Source organism: Theobroma cacao, chromosome 1 (genome assembly GCF_053813885.1).
Source record: "Theobroma cacao isolate CCN51 chromosome 1, ASM5381388v1, whole genome shotgun sequence".
NCBI lineage: Eukaryota > Viridiplantae > Streptophyta > Magnoliopsida > Malvales > Malvaceae > Theobroma > Theobroma cacao.
In genome coordinates, this window is record NC_142639.1 from 19,302,442 (window position 1) to 19,319,160 (window position 16,719).

The 16,719-nt window shown below is 33.2% G+C and overlaps 2 protein-coding genes across 2 annotated transcripts; both read left to right on the forward strand.

The window, feature by feature from the left end:
- Positions 1-5,591: 5,591 nt before the first annotated feature.
- Positions 5,592-9,762, forward strand: LOC18612857 (26S proteasome regulatory subunit 4 homolog A). Its single transcript, XM_007049816.3, has 6 exons — positions 5,592-6,131; positions 6,877-7,122; positions 7,457-7,626; positions 7,691-7,907; positions 8,047-8,187; positions 9,491-9,762. The coding sequence occupies exons 1-6, from the start codon at positions 5,649-5,651 to the stop codon at positions 9,572-9,574; spliced, it is 1,341 nt and encodes a 446-aa protein (XP_007049878.1). The 5' UTR covers positions 5,592-5,648; the 3' UTR covers positions 9,575-9,762.
- Positions 9,763-11,131: 1,369 nt separating this feature from the next.
- On the forward strand, positions 11,132-15,988 carry LOC18612858 (HIT-type Zinc finger family protein). Its single transcript, XM_007049818.3, has 9 exons — positions 11,132-11,439; positions 11,529-11,640; positions 11,728-11,759; positions 12,242-12,283; positions 12,798-12,917; positions 13,481-13,567; positions 15,260-15,348; positions 15,455-15,505; positions 15,660-15,988. The coding sequence occupies exons 2-9, from the start codon at positions 11,561-11,563 to the stop codon at positions 15,681-15,683; spliced, it is 525 nt and encodes a 174-aa protein (XP_007049880.3). The 5' UTR covers positions 11,132-11,439; positions 11,529-11,560; the 3' UTR covers positions 15,684-15,988.
- Positions 15,989-16,719: the final 731 nt, after the last annotated feature.

Genomic DNA, 16,719 nt, shown 5'->3' on the forward strand with positions numbered 1-16,719 from the left:
ACCCGACGAGTAGTGATCGGGGCGCTTAGAAAGCTTTTAGTTTGTACAAACGGTGAGTAAACTTATTATTATTGTAAATTATCTAGAGTTTATTTTTAAATGCCCTTTATGTATTTTATGAAATGAAAACGGGATTTTTGATGTTTTAGGAATAAATGTGATAAATAAAAATATATTGTATTGATTATGAAATTGAGTAATTGGAGGCTGCAAACTGACTTGAAAAATATATATTTTCCTAAGAATGGCTTATGAGAAATGAGTATATGTGGCTATATTTTGTGAGTGCATTTGGGAAAGTTATGTAAGTTGATTTTACTATGCAGGCTGGATAAATAAATAAAAGCCACGTTATACTGTCGAAATTTTATTAAAATTGGTGGGTTAGTCACTGCAGTGACGGGTTTCCGTGGACTGCCTATTAGAGGGGCACGGTAAACCCAGTTATATAGTTACTCCAGTTGTAGAGGCGAGGAGGGTAACTCCTGGGGTAGTATTAGAGCTCACTTCACGTCGAACCCCCACGTGAATGTGTAACTCGACCAACGCCAAGGAATGGCTGGTTTTTAAAAATAAAAATGTGTTTCACGTGTGAATATTTTAACACCCTTGGCGAACTCGGTTAGATGCCTCGGCCAAGGTATCCCCGAGGATTAGTTTTGGCTTGAGCCTTGTTTTAATAAAAGACATAAGCCTTAACAATTGTTTTGGTAAATTACAAATATTTTATGGTTTAAGAAATAAATTGAAAACATTATGAAATGGGTTGAAATTTGTTGTTTAAACTTGCCTCCTTTTTACTCGCCTTTAGGTATTTATGATAATGTCTGTTTACTCATTGGGATTGCAAAATCTCACCCAACTCCTTTCCACCCATTTCAGGTTCAGTATAGACTGTAGATAGCTGATCTCATTGAGGACTACCATTAGATCTGCATTTTCCAAACCGTAGGTTCACAGTCCTCTTTACTTTTGTTTATTCGGGAGCCCTCTTGTTATTGTAAATTAAATTAAATATTTTGGCTTACTGTATTTCAGTATGTATAAATTTATATAGCTTTTACGCTATAAAAATTATTCACGTATAACTCTATAAATATTGTTTTATAAGAAAATAGAATATTTTCCTTAATATTTCTTTTATTTTCTTATTATATTCAAATAACCGTAATTTCGTTTTAAATGAAGATTTTAGACTTTTAAACTCATTTTGAATATGAATTATGTGTTTTGTACTTGTATATTACGTTTTAGCCAGTTTCGAAATTTTTGAGAAAAAAATGACCAAAATACCCCTGTGTGGCGAAAATTTTATTTTGATTGTTTTTGATCTAAAATAGTGTATATTCTCTAAAAACTAGATATTTAACAACGATTACTCACAGGAAAGGAAAGAAACTGATATGTAAGCCTTGCGGGGTTCCGGTTGGCATTCCGGATAATGAGTGTCAATCAGGGACGTTGCGGCGATTGTCATGGGCCTGAGGGAGGTTCCGGGTCGTGACACCATGAACAAGTAATAAAATGATAAGTACAAGTGTCGATCCCATAAGGAGTTGGCTATAATTCTTCACTAAGTACTAAAATTGGGTCAAGCTAATCTTATCCAAGCTAACCAAAGTGTGGAAAATGATTAAAAACAAACTAATTAATTAAGCTAATTAAAGAAATGCAAGGTAAACTAATCTGGAAGTAGTATTTTAAAAGTCTAGGATTATAGTTTAATTCAACATTTCACTTGGATCGTTATTTTTCTAATTACTTAATTCAATGCGAGTTTATGCTAGTCTAGAATTCTAATCCACGTACAATCCTATGTTTAGGTATTTGTACAATTGCCTAGATTAATTGGGTCTCTATATGTCTATAGGATTCAATTAAACTAAGTTCTTTAGGCATAATTTCTATTTAGACTATATGTGGCATTTAGGCGTATATCTAACCTAGTTGCTAATCAAGGCACTTAATTTCTAACAATATGAGCACATATTATCCAAACCTAGTTCTAATCTAAACTAACTTTGTCAAGTCTCATTTAGCTACCACAACCATATAATAAGTGATCAAGCAATCAATAGTCAATAAATTCATATTTGAATAAACATCAACATACCCATTAAAAATAAGTAAAAGAGCAACAAATAATCCAAGTTACATGTAGAAATCCACCAAAATCCTAGATAAAAGCTATTTAGTTCATCATAGTTCCAACAAATTTTAATATTTCTAGAACATAACTCATTTTTACAATAAAAGATAGAGAGAAAGAGAGAAAACTAATGAGAGAAATTATTTGCTATAGCTTTTGGAACCAAATCTCCTTTGATTTCTCCCCTCTTCTCCTTTTGTAGAAACCATCCTTTTCCAGAAAATATTCTATGCTTCCAGCCCCCTAAACCCACTTAAAATGGCCTATTTATATCACCCATTAAAAAGCACTAAATGAGAAAACCGTCATGTGCAGAAAATAGTCCCCCGTGCTGGTGCTTAGGTGCCGAGTGGTTGGCACCTAGGTGCTAGGCTCTCTATTCCGTGCTATTGTGGTTGAGGGGTGGCTAGTGCCTAGGCGCTAAGTGGCTAGCGTCTACGTGTCAGGCTCTCTATTTACTGTTGTGTAGTTTACAACAATCCTTCAGCTTCCAATGCGATTTTGACCATGATCCGATCAAAGCTAGGTGAAGTGACAAACACAAAAGTTGTAGCTTTTCCTCTTATCTTTCTAGAAGTCCAAGAATTATAGTGATCAAACTTCTGTATCTCTAGTTGCACTTAAAACACTACAGTACATTCAGGAGACACCTCAAGCCATTTTGCACGGTGCATCATCCATTTAGCTCTCTTGCACATAAAAACCTACAACAATAATAGTACTAAATCAGTGATGACTCAAATTGGGGTTTTTAACATGAAATTAAATTAAAATCACTTGAATTAAAATAATTAAACATGTATGAAACTTAATAATGAAAAGCTTGAAAATTACCTAAATGCAACTTAAAAACACAAGGACTTAGCTCTTTTTATGCCTAAAAATAGTGCAAAATAACTCTATATAATATATTTATCACACCCCCAAACTTAATATTTTGCTAGTCCTCGAGCAAAACTTTGAAACAAAAGAAAGAAACATGAAAGGTGATGTTAATTAACTACAAGTTAGTTACACCAAGTAAAAGTTCAATTTTTAATTTCCTCATCAATTATCTTATTTCCCTACTCAAAGCAAATCATAAATATTGCACAAGTTTACATTTTAACTCAATTAAAAGCATGTAATCAAATGGATTCCCATGTGTGTGTAGTTTCTTACAATGAATATCATGCCCTTCGGATAGGTTTATACTTGTGCAAAATTCAAATTAGTCATGAATTTCATATGTTTGCTTTTCATCCCTCTCTCCACTAATGTACGCTAACGCTCACTCAAGGATCCTTAGGATTTTATTAAGCTTGTAATGTATGGCTATGGTAAAGGTAGGATTTAGGAAAATTTGTAGCTCAAATCACCCTAAACACATAATCATTCTAAGACCTATAATGAGTTTTACTTTTCACTTCTCCTAATCACCCTTTTTCTATTTTCTTAACCTTTTTTCCTTCATTAATTAAACACTTTATTCTCTCTCTCTCTCTCTCTCTCTCTCTCTCTCTCTATATATATATATATATATATATATATATATATATTCATCTTTTTCTTCTTCTTTTTCTTTTCTTTTTCATTCACAATTTAACACCCCCAAACTTATTTTCTTTAATCAAAGAAATTAATCAAGTCTCTTAATTAATGGTATCGAATTTTAATTTTGTGAAGGTATATATTAGCTTAACCTCTGCAGTTCGTAAGGCTAAACTGTTTTATTGACAGGGCTAAATCCTTCCTTTAGTACTTCAGAAGTTAGTCAAGCCTTTTGTTACTCCAAATACATCAGTAAAGTTTCTCTGGATGTATATATGTAATCGTGCATAGAGAACTAATATAAGAAGCTAACCCTTCCCTTCCTTTGTCCATGCCTAACTAGTTGCACCTTTCATAAATAATTCATTTTTTTTAATTGGGAGAATGAGGATTTGAATCTTACTCTTTAAACAATAAATCATGTACCAACTAATGAGTCAAATACTCAAATGCATTTAATAAATAATCCATTTGTCAGCCTGCCTAGCAGTATAATTATATCAGTTTTCATGCAAATAACTCTAAATCTCCCCGTTGTTTTTGTTTCATCTTTTTTAAGTTATTCCAAATCCATAGTTAATTCAGTTCAGAACCAACTCATTCTCTGCCAATTCCCCATAAATGCATGCTCTAAGAACTTGAATGTATTTGCTTCTCATTTAAAGTCATACTATTTTTTTGTACAGAAATAAAGTCATGGTTACACAAGGGAATAAATGTGTCTTAATTGTGGACCTATCAATTGATACTATTAGCGAGGCATGGTTTCTTTCTACACCTATATAAAAGGACGGATGGGAAAACCAAACCATATGAACCATTCACAACAGTTTCATAACCAAAGCAAAAGGAAGAAAAGAAAATGAATCCCACCCAAAATCTGATGATCATGCTTGTTCTCATACTTTGCATGAGTCAATCTCTTGTCACCTACTCCATCATGAATAGGTGTCGCGTTCACGTTATCAATGGGTTTAGCACAAACGAGACTCTCGAAGCACATTGTAAATCCAAAGACGATGACCTTGGCCTCCACCATATCCCTGTCCACGGTGAGTTTCAATGGAAATTTCGCACTGATTTCTTCTCGAGAACTCGCTTCTCCTGCCATATGTGGTGGAGTGGTGGGCAAAAGACTCTAGACGTTTTCTGGGTGGATGACAAATTCATCGAAAACGAATGCGGTGGTGGGAATTGCCGGTGGAGATCCCAAAATGATGGAATATATTTATACAGCTTTGTACACAAACAATATCGTTTCAAGTATAAGTGGGATCCCTGGCATAGCTAGTTGGTGAAAAAGAAAGGGAGATGTGGGGAGGAACCAAGACTTTCATCAATACTATCCATGTTGTCTTAAATTTTTCCATCTGGATTAAGAATAAGATGAGAAGTACCTCTCCTCATGTTTCTTGATGCTTGCACCAATGAGTTTATGAAATACCCCTTATTTAATATGATTATAAGTATATCTCAACCAAATATAAAATTATAAATATTTTCCCATCTTGTAAATTTTATTTTTATTCAAATGAATTGATTGAAAGAACATAACACTTGAATAGCATTTGGTATAAAAGAAGTGAGAGCATATTTTCTATAATGTGCTTAATTAAATTATATTACAATATTTATTTTATAACAAATCACTTTAATGTATGTTTTCCAACAAACTACTATAATTATAATTTGAATTTTAAAATTATTTCATTTTTAAAAAAAATCATTTTAAAAAAGCTCAATGAGGACCCTAAATTTTATGAGTGAAAGGCCCAAATGAGTAGGAGAAATTACATGATCCAATTGATCCGAGCCCAGCATTCCAACACAGGAAATGGAAACGCTCGTTCCCCGGTGTGAAATGAAACCCATGAGGTGACTTGGCCAGAAAGCACCAACTTTCAAATAAATACCCAACATCTTCCAAAAATCAGCTCAATTCTCAGGGACCAAAGACGAACCCTAAAGCATGGGTCAGGGAACACCGGGCGGTCTGAACCGGCAAGGTCTCCCAGGAGACCGGAAATCCGATGGCTCTGACAAGAAAGAGAAGAAATTTGAGCCAGCGGCACCCCCTGCCAGGGTGGGTCGCAGGCAACGAAAACAGAAAGGACCCGAAGCCGCTGCTCGGCTCCCCACAGTAACGCCGCTGACCAAGTGTAAGCTCCGGCTGTTAAAGCTGGAGCGGATCAAGGACTACTTACTGATGGAAGAAGAGTTCGTGGCTAACCAGGAACGGCTCAAACCGCAGGAAGAGAAAGCGGAGGAGGATCGATCTAAAGTCGATGATTTAAGAGGGTCGCCAATGAGTGTGGGTAATTTGGAGGAGCTGATCGATGAGAATCATGCGATTGTTTCGTCGTCGGTTGGGCCGGAGTATTATGTTGGGATTTTATCGTTTGTTGATAAGGATCAGTTGGAGCCTGGTTGTGCTATTTTGATGCACAATAAGGTAATTAAAGTCTGTCTTTTTGGGGATGTTTTTTTTTTTTACTGGAGATTGTGAAAGGAAAACGATTTAAGTATTATTTTAGCTGAAAGAGTACTAGACTATTCTGCTGAATTTTGAATATGCAATTTAGAATCAGTTCTAGGGTAATTTTGAAATTTTGGGTCTGCAGCTGCAATCTGATTGAAGTTGCTGCTGTTCAGAATTAGTGGTTTGATATTTATCATATATGAGATAATTTCTTCTGAAATTGTACTAGGTAAGAGGGTTTTAATAATCATTCTTAATTAAGCTTAAATTGGAGCACCTTGTTGAGCTTCAAAATGAACTTTTAGTCAAACTTGAGTTTGTAAATGAGTTTGAACCATGATCTATCTCTCAATATTGAAAGTTTCTTAAATAAAATTGAGTGAGGCTTGATGTAAAATTTGAATAAACAAGCCAAGAATGGGGTTTTGGCTCATCAACTTGCTTCTTTGCTATCATAGTTGATGATATTCCTGCCTTAGCGGATATTGTGTGAGTCAGACCCTTGCTAATCCAAAATACTAGTATAAATCTAATTTTTCACCTATTACTGAATGGTGTCTATATCAAAAGGATAATAGGAACCATCTTCTTGAATTTGAGTGTTCCACATCTACTATTTCATTAGATTGTAAGCATTTTCTATCAGACATTATGTTCCATCTCATGCAATTCCTTTGTTCTTAGAAAGAAATTTATGCTTGGTTATTTTATGTCTCAGGTTCTGTCTGTTGTTGGACTTCTGCAAGATGAAGTTGATCCAATGGTATCAGTGATGAAGGTTGAAAAGGCTCCATTGGAATCTTATGCGGATATAGGAGGTTTGGATGCTCAGATACAGGAGATTAAAGAGGCTGTTGAGCTCCCTCTTACTCACCCTGAATTATATGAAGATATTGGTATTAAGCCTCCAAAAGGAGTTATATTGTATGGAGAGCCTGGGACAGGCAAGACATTGCTTGCAAAGGTTTGTTTCTTATGTTTTTTTGCTAGACCTTTTTCTTTTGATGTGCATCTGTCTGTAATATTTGATGGTTTAATCTCAGTTCTTCCATCATCCCTGAGTTTTAAGTTAATCTCTTGTTTGATTAGAAGATAAAACATGTCATGTCTAGACATGAACACAAGGTTTCAGGCATGACAAATTTTCAAATATATGATTTTATGTATATTATACAACTCTTAATTATTTATTTTGGACATAGCAACTTGTTTGCACTAGTATCACATGGTTAGTTGATCTGGTTGTTTCTGCTGTTTCAATGGATCTGAGCTCGTTATGTCATTTACGTTCTTTTTAGGCAGTGGCAAATTCTACATCAGCAACTTTCTTACGTGTTGTTGGCAGTGAATTAATTCAGAAGTACTTAGGAGATGGTCCCAAGTTAGTTAGGGAACTCTTCAGAGTTGCCGATGACCTCTCCCCATCAATTGTCTTCATTGATGAAATTGATGCAGTTGGTACTAAGAGGTATGTTTTGAAACAGTTATGCTATAGTGGAAGTCTGCTTTGTCATTAATAAGCTGCTCTACAGGTATGATGCCCATTCTGGTGGTGAACGTGAAATCCAGAGGACCATGTTGGAGTTGCTGAACCAATTAGATGGCTTCGACTCAAGAGGAGATGTCAAAGTGATTCTTGCAACAAACCGAATTGAAAGTCTGGATCCAGCTTTGCTTCGCCCTGGTCGAATCGATAGGAAGATTGAATTTCCCTTACCTGACATCAAAACAAGGAGGCGTATTTTCCAGGTATGTATATTGTTTCATGGTGTCTTGAAACTCTTCATCACATATTTTTACCTTTCTCTTCTCATTTTCATTATGCAGTTAGTGTCTTTAGGCTAGCTTCATTATTATGCTAAGCCATTTTCAAATCTTTGGACTACAGATACATACATCAAGGATGACATTGGCTGATGATGTAAACTTGGAAGAATTTGTTATGACTAAAGATGAGTTCTCTGGAGCTGATATAAAGGCAATATGTACTGAGGCTGGTTTACTTGCTTTAAGGGAACGCCGCATGAAGGTGAGATTTATATAAATACTTCTATTTTCTTATTATAAGGTATTTTATTATGTAACATATAAGTTTAATACAACATATATACCTTCGGAATCTATAGTTGTTAGAATTGGATACCAGATTCATAGCCATTAGAACTGACATGAACTCGTAAAACCCATAAATACATAAAAGTCTCCTTTCACTTTCAATTCTTCATAGGATAAAAAGAACTTTGCTAAATTTTTGTTGTTTAGTGAGAAAAAAGGATTTATTGCCGATATATTCTTTCATCCTGTGTTCTTAGGAAAGAGATGCAGAAAGATGGACCTCCCTTGGAAGAGAACTGAACGTTTTAACATTTTATTTAGAGTTATATACAAAATGAATAAATTGAAAACTGTAGTGTCAAAATGTTTTCTTCTGCAAGATATTAAGATCCATAAGGGACAGTGTAGATCTCCTTTCTCTCTGCAAGTAGAAAGCTTCATTTTCTTCAAATTGAGGTTATTTCCTTGATAAACTACTTATATTTTGGGTTCCTTGAGAAATTACTTATATTTTGGGTATGGCCAATTTTTGGCTGTATTGGACTTTTCATGGTGCCATAATTCTGCAAAAAGCAGTGAAGGTAGGGGTGTGCAAACAGTTAGTTCGGTGAAATCAGTTTTGAAAATCCCAAAACTGAAAAAACCAAACTCCTCTAAAAAAACAAAACAGAACCGAAGTAGTTTTGTAACCAAAAAATTGAACACCGAACTACTTCAGTTTGTTCGGTTCGGTTAGCAAAAACCGAACTCATGAAGATGGAGGAAAAAAATGTGAATGTTGAGATTTTTTTTTTTGTTTTTTTCTAATAGTTGACATTTTGTTTTGTTTTTGTTTTTTTTATTTGAATAACAAAGAAGGAAGAATTTTGTTTTGCTTTTTGAACTCGAAGTTCACTTATCTTCTTCAAGTATTACTCAACTCAGTTAGTACGGTTATTTCGGTTAAGGAAATTCGAAATCGAAAACTGAACTAATTAAACCGTTTTAACCGAACTTAATTAATTGAAATAACCGAATATTGAACTGAACTGGAAAAACTGAACTCTTTTCGGTTTGGTTTGACTTTGCACACCCCTAGTGAAGGGTAACTCTGATGTATCGTCTCTGCGTGACGTAGAATTAGACTTGTCATTGGTACTCGCAATTGGTGTCATAATTCTGTATATATAGCATATGGTGGGTGATTTAAATTGTTGGTAGAAGTTTTGCCTGAATCTAAGTATATCAAGTAATTGCTTTTGGTCCAAGGGTCTAATTTTGGAAATCCGATGTTTCAGGTGACGCATGCAGACTTTAAGAAGGCGAAGGAGAAGGTGATGTTTAAAAAGAAAGAAGGGGTTCCAGAAGGACTTTATATGTAGAAAAACTTGTTTTACATACATTTCCAAGATATTCATCTGGATTTGAGTTATTGTACCCATTCTTCTTATTTGGGGTATTCCATTCCTGGCAAGCACAGACGGTTTAGCAAATATCAAGGCATCAAAATGCTGTACCTGTGAGGCAATTACAATGACACTTGAGTGATTACTTGTCTACTTGATTGAAACCCCATTGGATTTCACTCTTTACTGATGCTTGAGAGTTGAGACATTCCTTTTGGTTTTGGATTCATCATTATAGGAAAAAAAATGATGATGATTTATGTAAGGTAATATGATTGCTGATGGTGATTCCTAATTTCTTTACTTCTAGGGTTGAATATTCAAAACTATGTTTAACATAAATTATCACCCACAGGTAATATCTATACTTACTACCAAAATTGATTCTTTAGAAAATTAACAATATTAACAATTTTTACAAAATTCATCGGATAGAAAAATTTATCAATTCATCTTTTTAAAAAAAAAAAAAAAAAAAAAAGACATGTTAATGCATGGAAAAAAAAAATGTAACTACTTTAAAAATAAGTTCTACCAATGATCTTTTAAATCTATTTTATGAAATATATGGCAGCGATGCTCAAGTAATTGAGTTTTGAGAGTCCCACATGGGATCTTCTCAAAAATCAATTGTTTTTTAATTTAAATAACAACAAAAGAACAAGGAAAAAAGGAAAGGGAAAATTAAGTTAACAACATTATTGGATAACAAGATATAGAATTGTTTGGCTTAGTTTTTTTTAATTTAAAAGCTATTATGAAGTTTTTTATAAAAAATAATAATTTTTAAAATTAAATTAAAACTGTTTAGTAAAATAAATTATATAAGTTTCAATTTTAATTAAAATTATCATATTCATACCATTTTCAATTACTTAATAAACCAAAGCGGAATGAGTTTGTTTCGAGTTTATATATAATTTTAAATGTTAAAATCGAAAAAATTTATAAAAAAACGAAACAACTTTTAAACGTATATAATAGTAATAATATTATATTTTTTGTTAAAAAAGAAAAAAAAACCTTTAAATAGTACATGAATGTAATTTTAAATTTTGAATCTTTTTTTTTCTCAATCTTTATAAGAATAAAAAAATTTAAAATTTTTTTAATATGTCGCTGAGTTTTGTGTTTTTTTGTTCCGTTTTCTTTGTATTGCAATTTATCTTGAATTTCGTTTTATTTATTTTTCATTTCCTTTTTCCTAAATATTTATTTAGAGAAAAAAAAAACCTATGATCTATGATTTGTCATATAACATAACAATCAATAAACCTTGACTTGGGAAACTCCATGGAAGTGCCATCACTTCAATTGCTTCTTCTTTCTTTAGTTTTTTAAAAAAATAAATGAAAAAGAAAAAGAAAAGAAGGAAGAAAAAGGTCAAAAAGGAAACAAAAAGGAATAAACTCAAGAATTTGGCGTGTGAAAATTTTGTTCCTTATTTTATATAAATTTTTTTAATTGATCTTAATTATTTTATTTCATACTAAAAAATATAATATGGTAGTAAACAAAATTGTAGGAAGACTTTTAGGGCTTGAATGATAGTTTTTGTATTGACCGATGGCTTATTTTGCTATTAACCATTAGAATTTTCCCCTATTTTCTTGTAGCTCGAAAATTAGAATTTCATAAAGATATAACCCCCTGTTTTCACTCCCCCTTTTCAAGAGAAAAAACAAATTAGAAAAAGTAAAGGTTTCAACAGTTGAATCAACCCCGAGCACCTCACCGATTTGACACAGCACTTTGACAAAGGAGAAAAATCTTGAAACTTGAAGACAGAGAGCAGAGGACTGAACTGGGAGTCGACGCGTCGTCTCAACTCCGCCATTCTCGTAACTCTTTTCCTCCTAAGATCAATAGTTGTTTTGGTCTTCTAGGGTTAACTTTTAGCTCTGTAATCAAACGTTATTATGTTAAGTAGGTTGTTGCTTTGTTATTTGTGGAAGAGGTAGAATGGGAGGTCCTTCACGGCAGTGTCAAGTTTGCAACCAAGCTCAATCCAAGTACAAGTGCCCCTCTTGTCTTGTTCCTTAGTAAGTTCTGCCCGCTCTCTCTCTTCTTTTCTTTTTCTGTCTGGGTATTTTTTATTTTACTCTTTTGCTTGTTCCATTACTTCCCAGTTGTTCTCTGGCATGTTTCAAGAGACACAAAGGTATGGCACCCACAGTCTCGCTTGATTTTTTTGTTTATTCATTATTGAAATCCAATAACTCTTTTATTTCTTCATGTATGTTGATTGGATGTTTATATTTTGCTTCATCCTTTTGCATATATTATGGGAAATTTCTTGGCCTAATGCTTTCTCATCGACTTAAGTTCTGATATAGAGATGAGCTTAACATTTTACTTTTGCTTTAGCAGTATTACGAACGTCAGCAGTTTCCTTCTGTTTAGTGAAGTTGAAATATGTGTGAGCCAAAAGAATAAGTGAACCAATGGTATACGGTCTCAAGCTTAGTTTCCACCAGCCTACAAACAATTCCTAAAATCTAAATTTTGTAGTCAAAGATTAAAGTGGGAATCTGGGTATCATTGTCTTGTTTATCCTACTTGTGTTTTTGTAAAGTCTTAAGGTGGCATTTTTCATCGTGATACTTAGATACAGGAACTAATATGCTTCTCTGCATAATGCAGAAACCCCCTGCACCAAGCCGAAATCCACAGAGGAAAAATCTGGTGAGAACTTCTTATCTTGAATTGGATGTTTTTCCTATGATCAATTTTATACTTTAATCAAGGATGCTTGTGTTCTTCATGAATTTGATGTTCTAAAAAATTATTTTATAAATTGGTACATGTTGGGGGATGATAATATTATTACATATATGTCTTACTAAGTTTGTGGCCTTTTGTGGTGCTTTTTTGTGTAGATGATGCTATAAAATTTGATGCAGTGATAACTTAGAATTTTTAATTTTCTTTAGTAATATCAAGAATATCAACACTTCTTCTGGTCTGTTCAATAGTCCATACTGAGCTGCTTTTCAAAAAAAAAAAAAAATAGTCCATACTGAGCTGTATAAGCCAGTTACTGGTATAAGTGATATATATTGTCAATTCGGTCTCAGTTCAACCAGCAAATGACATGGCAAAAAGTTGAAAATATATAAGTGATATATATTATCAACACAAGCTCTGTGGTTCCAGAAACGGCCTAATGAGAATTAATGTGAGTGTGTAAATGATGCAGGAACCCCTTGTGTCAAGTCAGAGTCCGCTAATGATGCAGAAACCACCAGTGTCAAGCTGGACTCCAGTAATGATGCCGGGACCCCCAGTCTCAAGCCAGAATCCACTAAAGAAAGATCCAGTGAGAACTCTGTTCCTCAACTGCATGCTTTTATGTAATTTAATTCCTTGCTTTAATAATTCAAGGATGGGTTTGATGTTTATCCTTATATATATATGCATGCTTGTTCGCAGATTTTCATCAAAATTGAAAAGAAACTTGTCTTTAAATGAATGATTTTTCCAGTAGGTAGTCTGCTTCAAAATTGAGATTAATTCACTTTTTTTTATATGTGCTATATTGTGAACTATAAAGAGCCTTGATAAGCACTTTTCATCAATGAAAATCATCATTGCTCTTAAAACAAATACTTTTTTGATATAGTTAATGAAGTACCTTTATGGTTTTTCAGCCTGGTCGAAGGAAACATGTTATACAGTTTGCTTCCTTGACATTCTAACTTTAAGATGAGTTCTAGAGATCATCATGACTCAGAATTCAGTTTCATGAAATATCATTTTCATACATGCAAACTAATTTTTCATTTACATGGTGTGTTAAAATCAACAACTTAATCAAATCCCCTTTTGTCTTTTCCATGAAACTTTCAGAACTCAAAAAGTTATTTGTTTCATTTCTTTTAGCTGCTAGTCCAAGATTTCAGGTGGAAAAGAAACTAGAAGTTGATGACCCAAGTGAGATGCTGCAAATATTGCAACTACAGGCTATTGGTATGATATATTTTTTCTATCGAAGCCAAGATTGAATAAAATTTGTTTCCACTCCTAATTTTAGTTTGAACTAGAATCATGTTGATATTTGCTAAAACCATAAAGACCTTGAAGTACAATAAAATGCAAAAAAGATGATGGAAAGCTTGGTCATTAGATTTGTAAGAACTCAACAAAATAGAGAACATGAAAATGGCTGAATAAATTGAAAATTCCTGTACAAATATAGCTTTTGATGAGAATTCATAATCTGACATATTCATGGGAGATAAATTGAAAGCTTAGGGTCCGTTTGGTAACTGGAAAATGACTTGTTGGAGGAAAATTTTTTCTGTGTAAAATATTTTATAGGAAAATTTAATATTTTCTGTTGTTTGGTAAACTGTCGAAAACATTTTTTGTTGTGTGAATCATTTTATGAAAAATGGTTTCCATTATGGTGAAGTTATTTAGATGTTAAAATAATAAATAGGTTTTGATTATAAAACAATATTGATATTTGATTTTCACTAATTAGAGATCAAAATTAAAAATGAAATTGAAAATGGACAAAATCAAAAACGATATTTCCCAAAGCCTTTAAAAACATATTTATAATGAAAATAAACTCTAATTTCAATAAATTTTCCATCGTATCACTTTTTATTAATAACTATAAAAATATAAAAATTCATTAATTATGTAAGATATCCAAAATCTATACTTATAAATATGTATTTATTAAATGACAATCATTAAAATATTTTTTATTATAATTATTAGTAAGATTTAAATTTATTATAAATGTGTATTCATCAAACGATGATCATTGAAATATTTTTTATTATAATTATTAGTAAGATTTATTTCATTTAAAAATAAAAAATTTAGTTGTATTGAATGGTTTCATTAAAAAAATATTTTTTTTAATTTTAATAGTGTTTTATAATTTAAATATTAATATTTTAAATTAATTTTTTTAAAGTTAAATATTAATATTTTTATTTTTTTAATATTTTAAGTTAAATATTAATATTCATCAAACTTATACACATAAACTTAATATAAAAATGTTTTTGTTGTTCTCTGAAAAATGTCTTACGCCCTACAAAGGCGTAAGACATTTTCCGTAGTTAACCTTATTAACTCGTAAAATGTTTTACATCTGAAATTAATTTTCCGTCTTCCAAATAAGCATAAATCCTAAAAATGTTTTTCAAAAAATATTTTACTGCAAAATAAACGGACCCTTATAGTGCTATCATTCCATGATTTAGAGTTCAAAATTTTGTTGGTGAGTATAGATGATTCATTGGCCATAAAACATTAAAAGGAGATGCAGTAGGCATTTGGTGGTAGAATTTTTGCCTTTTACTGTAGGCTGATTGTATTGTATGTATTCCTTTTTGGCATTATCCAAAATTTTCTAATAAATGTGATTTGCATGTTGTTATTAGGACTGGTCAATTGTATCCAAAGTGTTTGTCATATCAGCTAACAGATTCTCAGAATCTCTCATTGGGCCCTAGATTGAGTGGTTGGTAGAAGGTTAAATAGCATCCTGCTTAAGATAGCTAGTTGGAATGATCAACTGTTTTCATAATTTTTACCATGTTAGAGCCAGAGAATCTGTAGAGAAAACTGTCTTGTTGCCCAAAACTGTTTAAATCCCTCCACACAACAAGCATAAAGTTACCATGTTCTCTCATTCAGCTTCTTCCAGTGAAGTCCGTGAAGCTTTGAAGGATGAACATCTTCAAAAACTCATCTCTGATATTGATAGCTCCCCAGATGCTATGAATGTGAGTGCTGTTATTCCTACTTGAAAACTGAGACCTGGGACATTTAATTATCATTTTGGTTGATGCTGTCCATGTACCTGCTAAATCTGTTTTTACCTTCTGTTAGGAACTTGACAAAGCTATGGGGGTTGATGTATTCCGCATTTTCAGTGACAAGGTTACTTAAAATCTTCTACTGTTTGTGCAAGTCTTCTTTTCTGCTTAACAATATTCATCAGTCCTTGTTCAGTTTCGATATGAATGTCTGATAGTTAGTGACAAGAATTTGGTAATGTTCCAAAGCTAACTGCCATTGTTTTCTGTGTTATCAGATTTTATCTGCGATCAACCCATGACCACATATTGTTATAGCAAGCAAAAAGATGTTTGTACTTGAAGGCTCGTACTTTGGAAGGTCTTTTGCTGACTCTATCGGATGTCAGTATAATTATGTCCAAGTTTTGTGTGATTGTAGAGAAGTTATCCTGCCGTCTTGGCCCGAGCCTGGTCAGGGGATGATGTTTCGTTAAGTTGAGAATGGAGGCTGATTAAATGTATTAATTGGCTAAACTCTTCCTGGGTTTTGCAATCACATTTTTGTTATGTGGTGTCATGTGTGAGTTTATATCTCAATGAAAATGCCAGCTATGGGCTTCCTTAATCTCTGTTAATATTTCTCTGTTTTTCCTGTGAATGGATAGTAAATTATAGATGAATAGTAAGAAATAAAGGTTGAGGAGAGAGATTGACAATTTGGTGCTCTGTGTTTTCTATCTCACCTGTGTACATGTGTAATGATGGGTTGCTTTTGAGAATGAGGTCTCGGGCGGCGATGATGCGAAAAGTCAAGCCAATCTCTTCAAGGAGGGCCTGTAATTGTCCTAATCAGCGAAAAACGAGGGGCCTATCATCTATTGCATGAACTGAACGTAGACACATGTTTTCTTCTCTAACAAGACTACGATATTGAGAGGTCATTCTCTTAGTCTTACCGAATGTTGGTCAACGTGCCAAATACCGTGCGATTTCTTCTTACCCGATTATCTGCTATTCGGACATGTTCAAGACCGCTCCTACAATTCTGCCCTTCAGTTTCAGTTTTAGGTCCCAATTTTTGCCTGTTCCACTTGCGCAGTTGACTACAATTAACCTAAATTATCTTCAGCACATATTGATTACGATTATGGCTGAGGGGGTCCTGCTGGTGGCATGCTCTTTGATTCCTGAAAAGAAAACAAGGGCGCACCCACTCTTTTCTCAAATGCACCTTTTTGAAGGTTCAGAGAATTGGGGCAAAGTTCAATATGAGCTGACAGAAAATATTAAAGGTCCATCATGTGGGCCATTTTAAGGTTCACAAGATAGCTAGGTTGCAGCTGAGACCAGTCTACA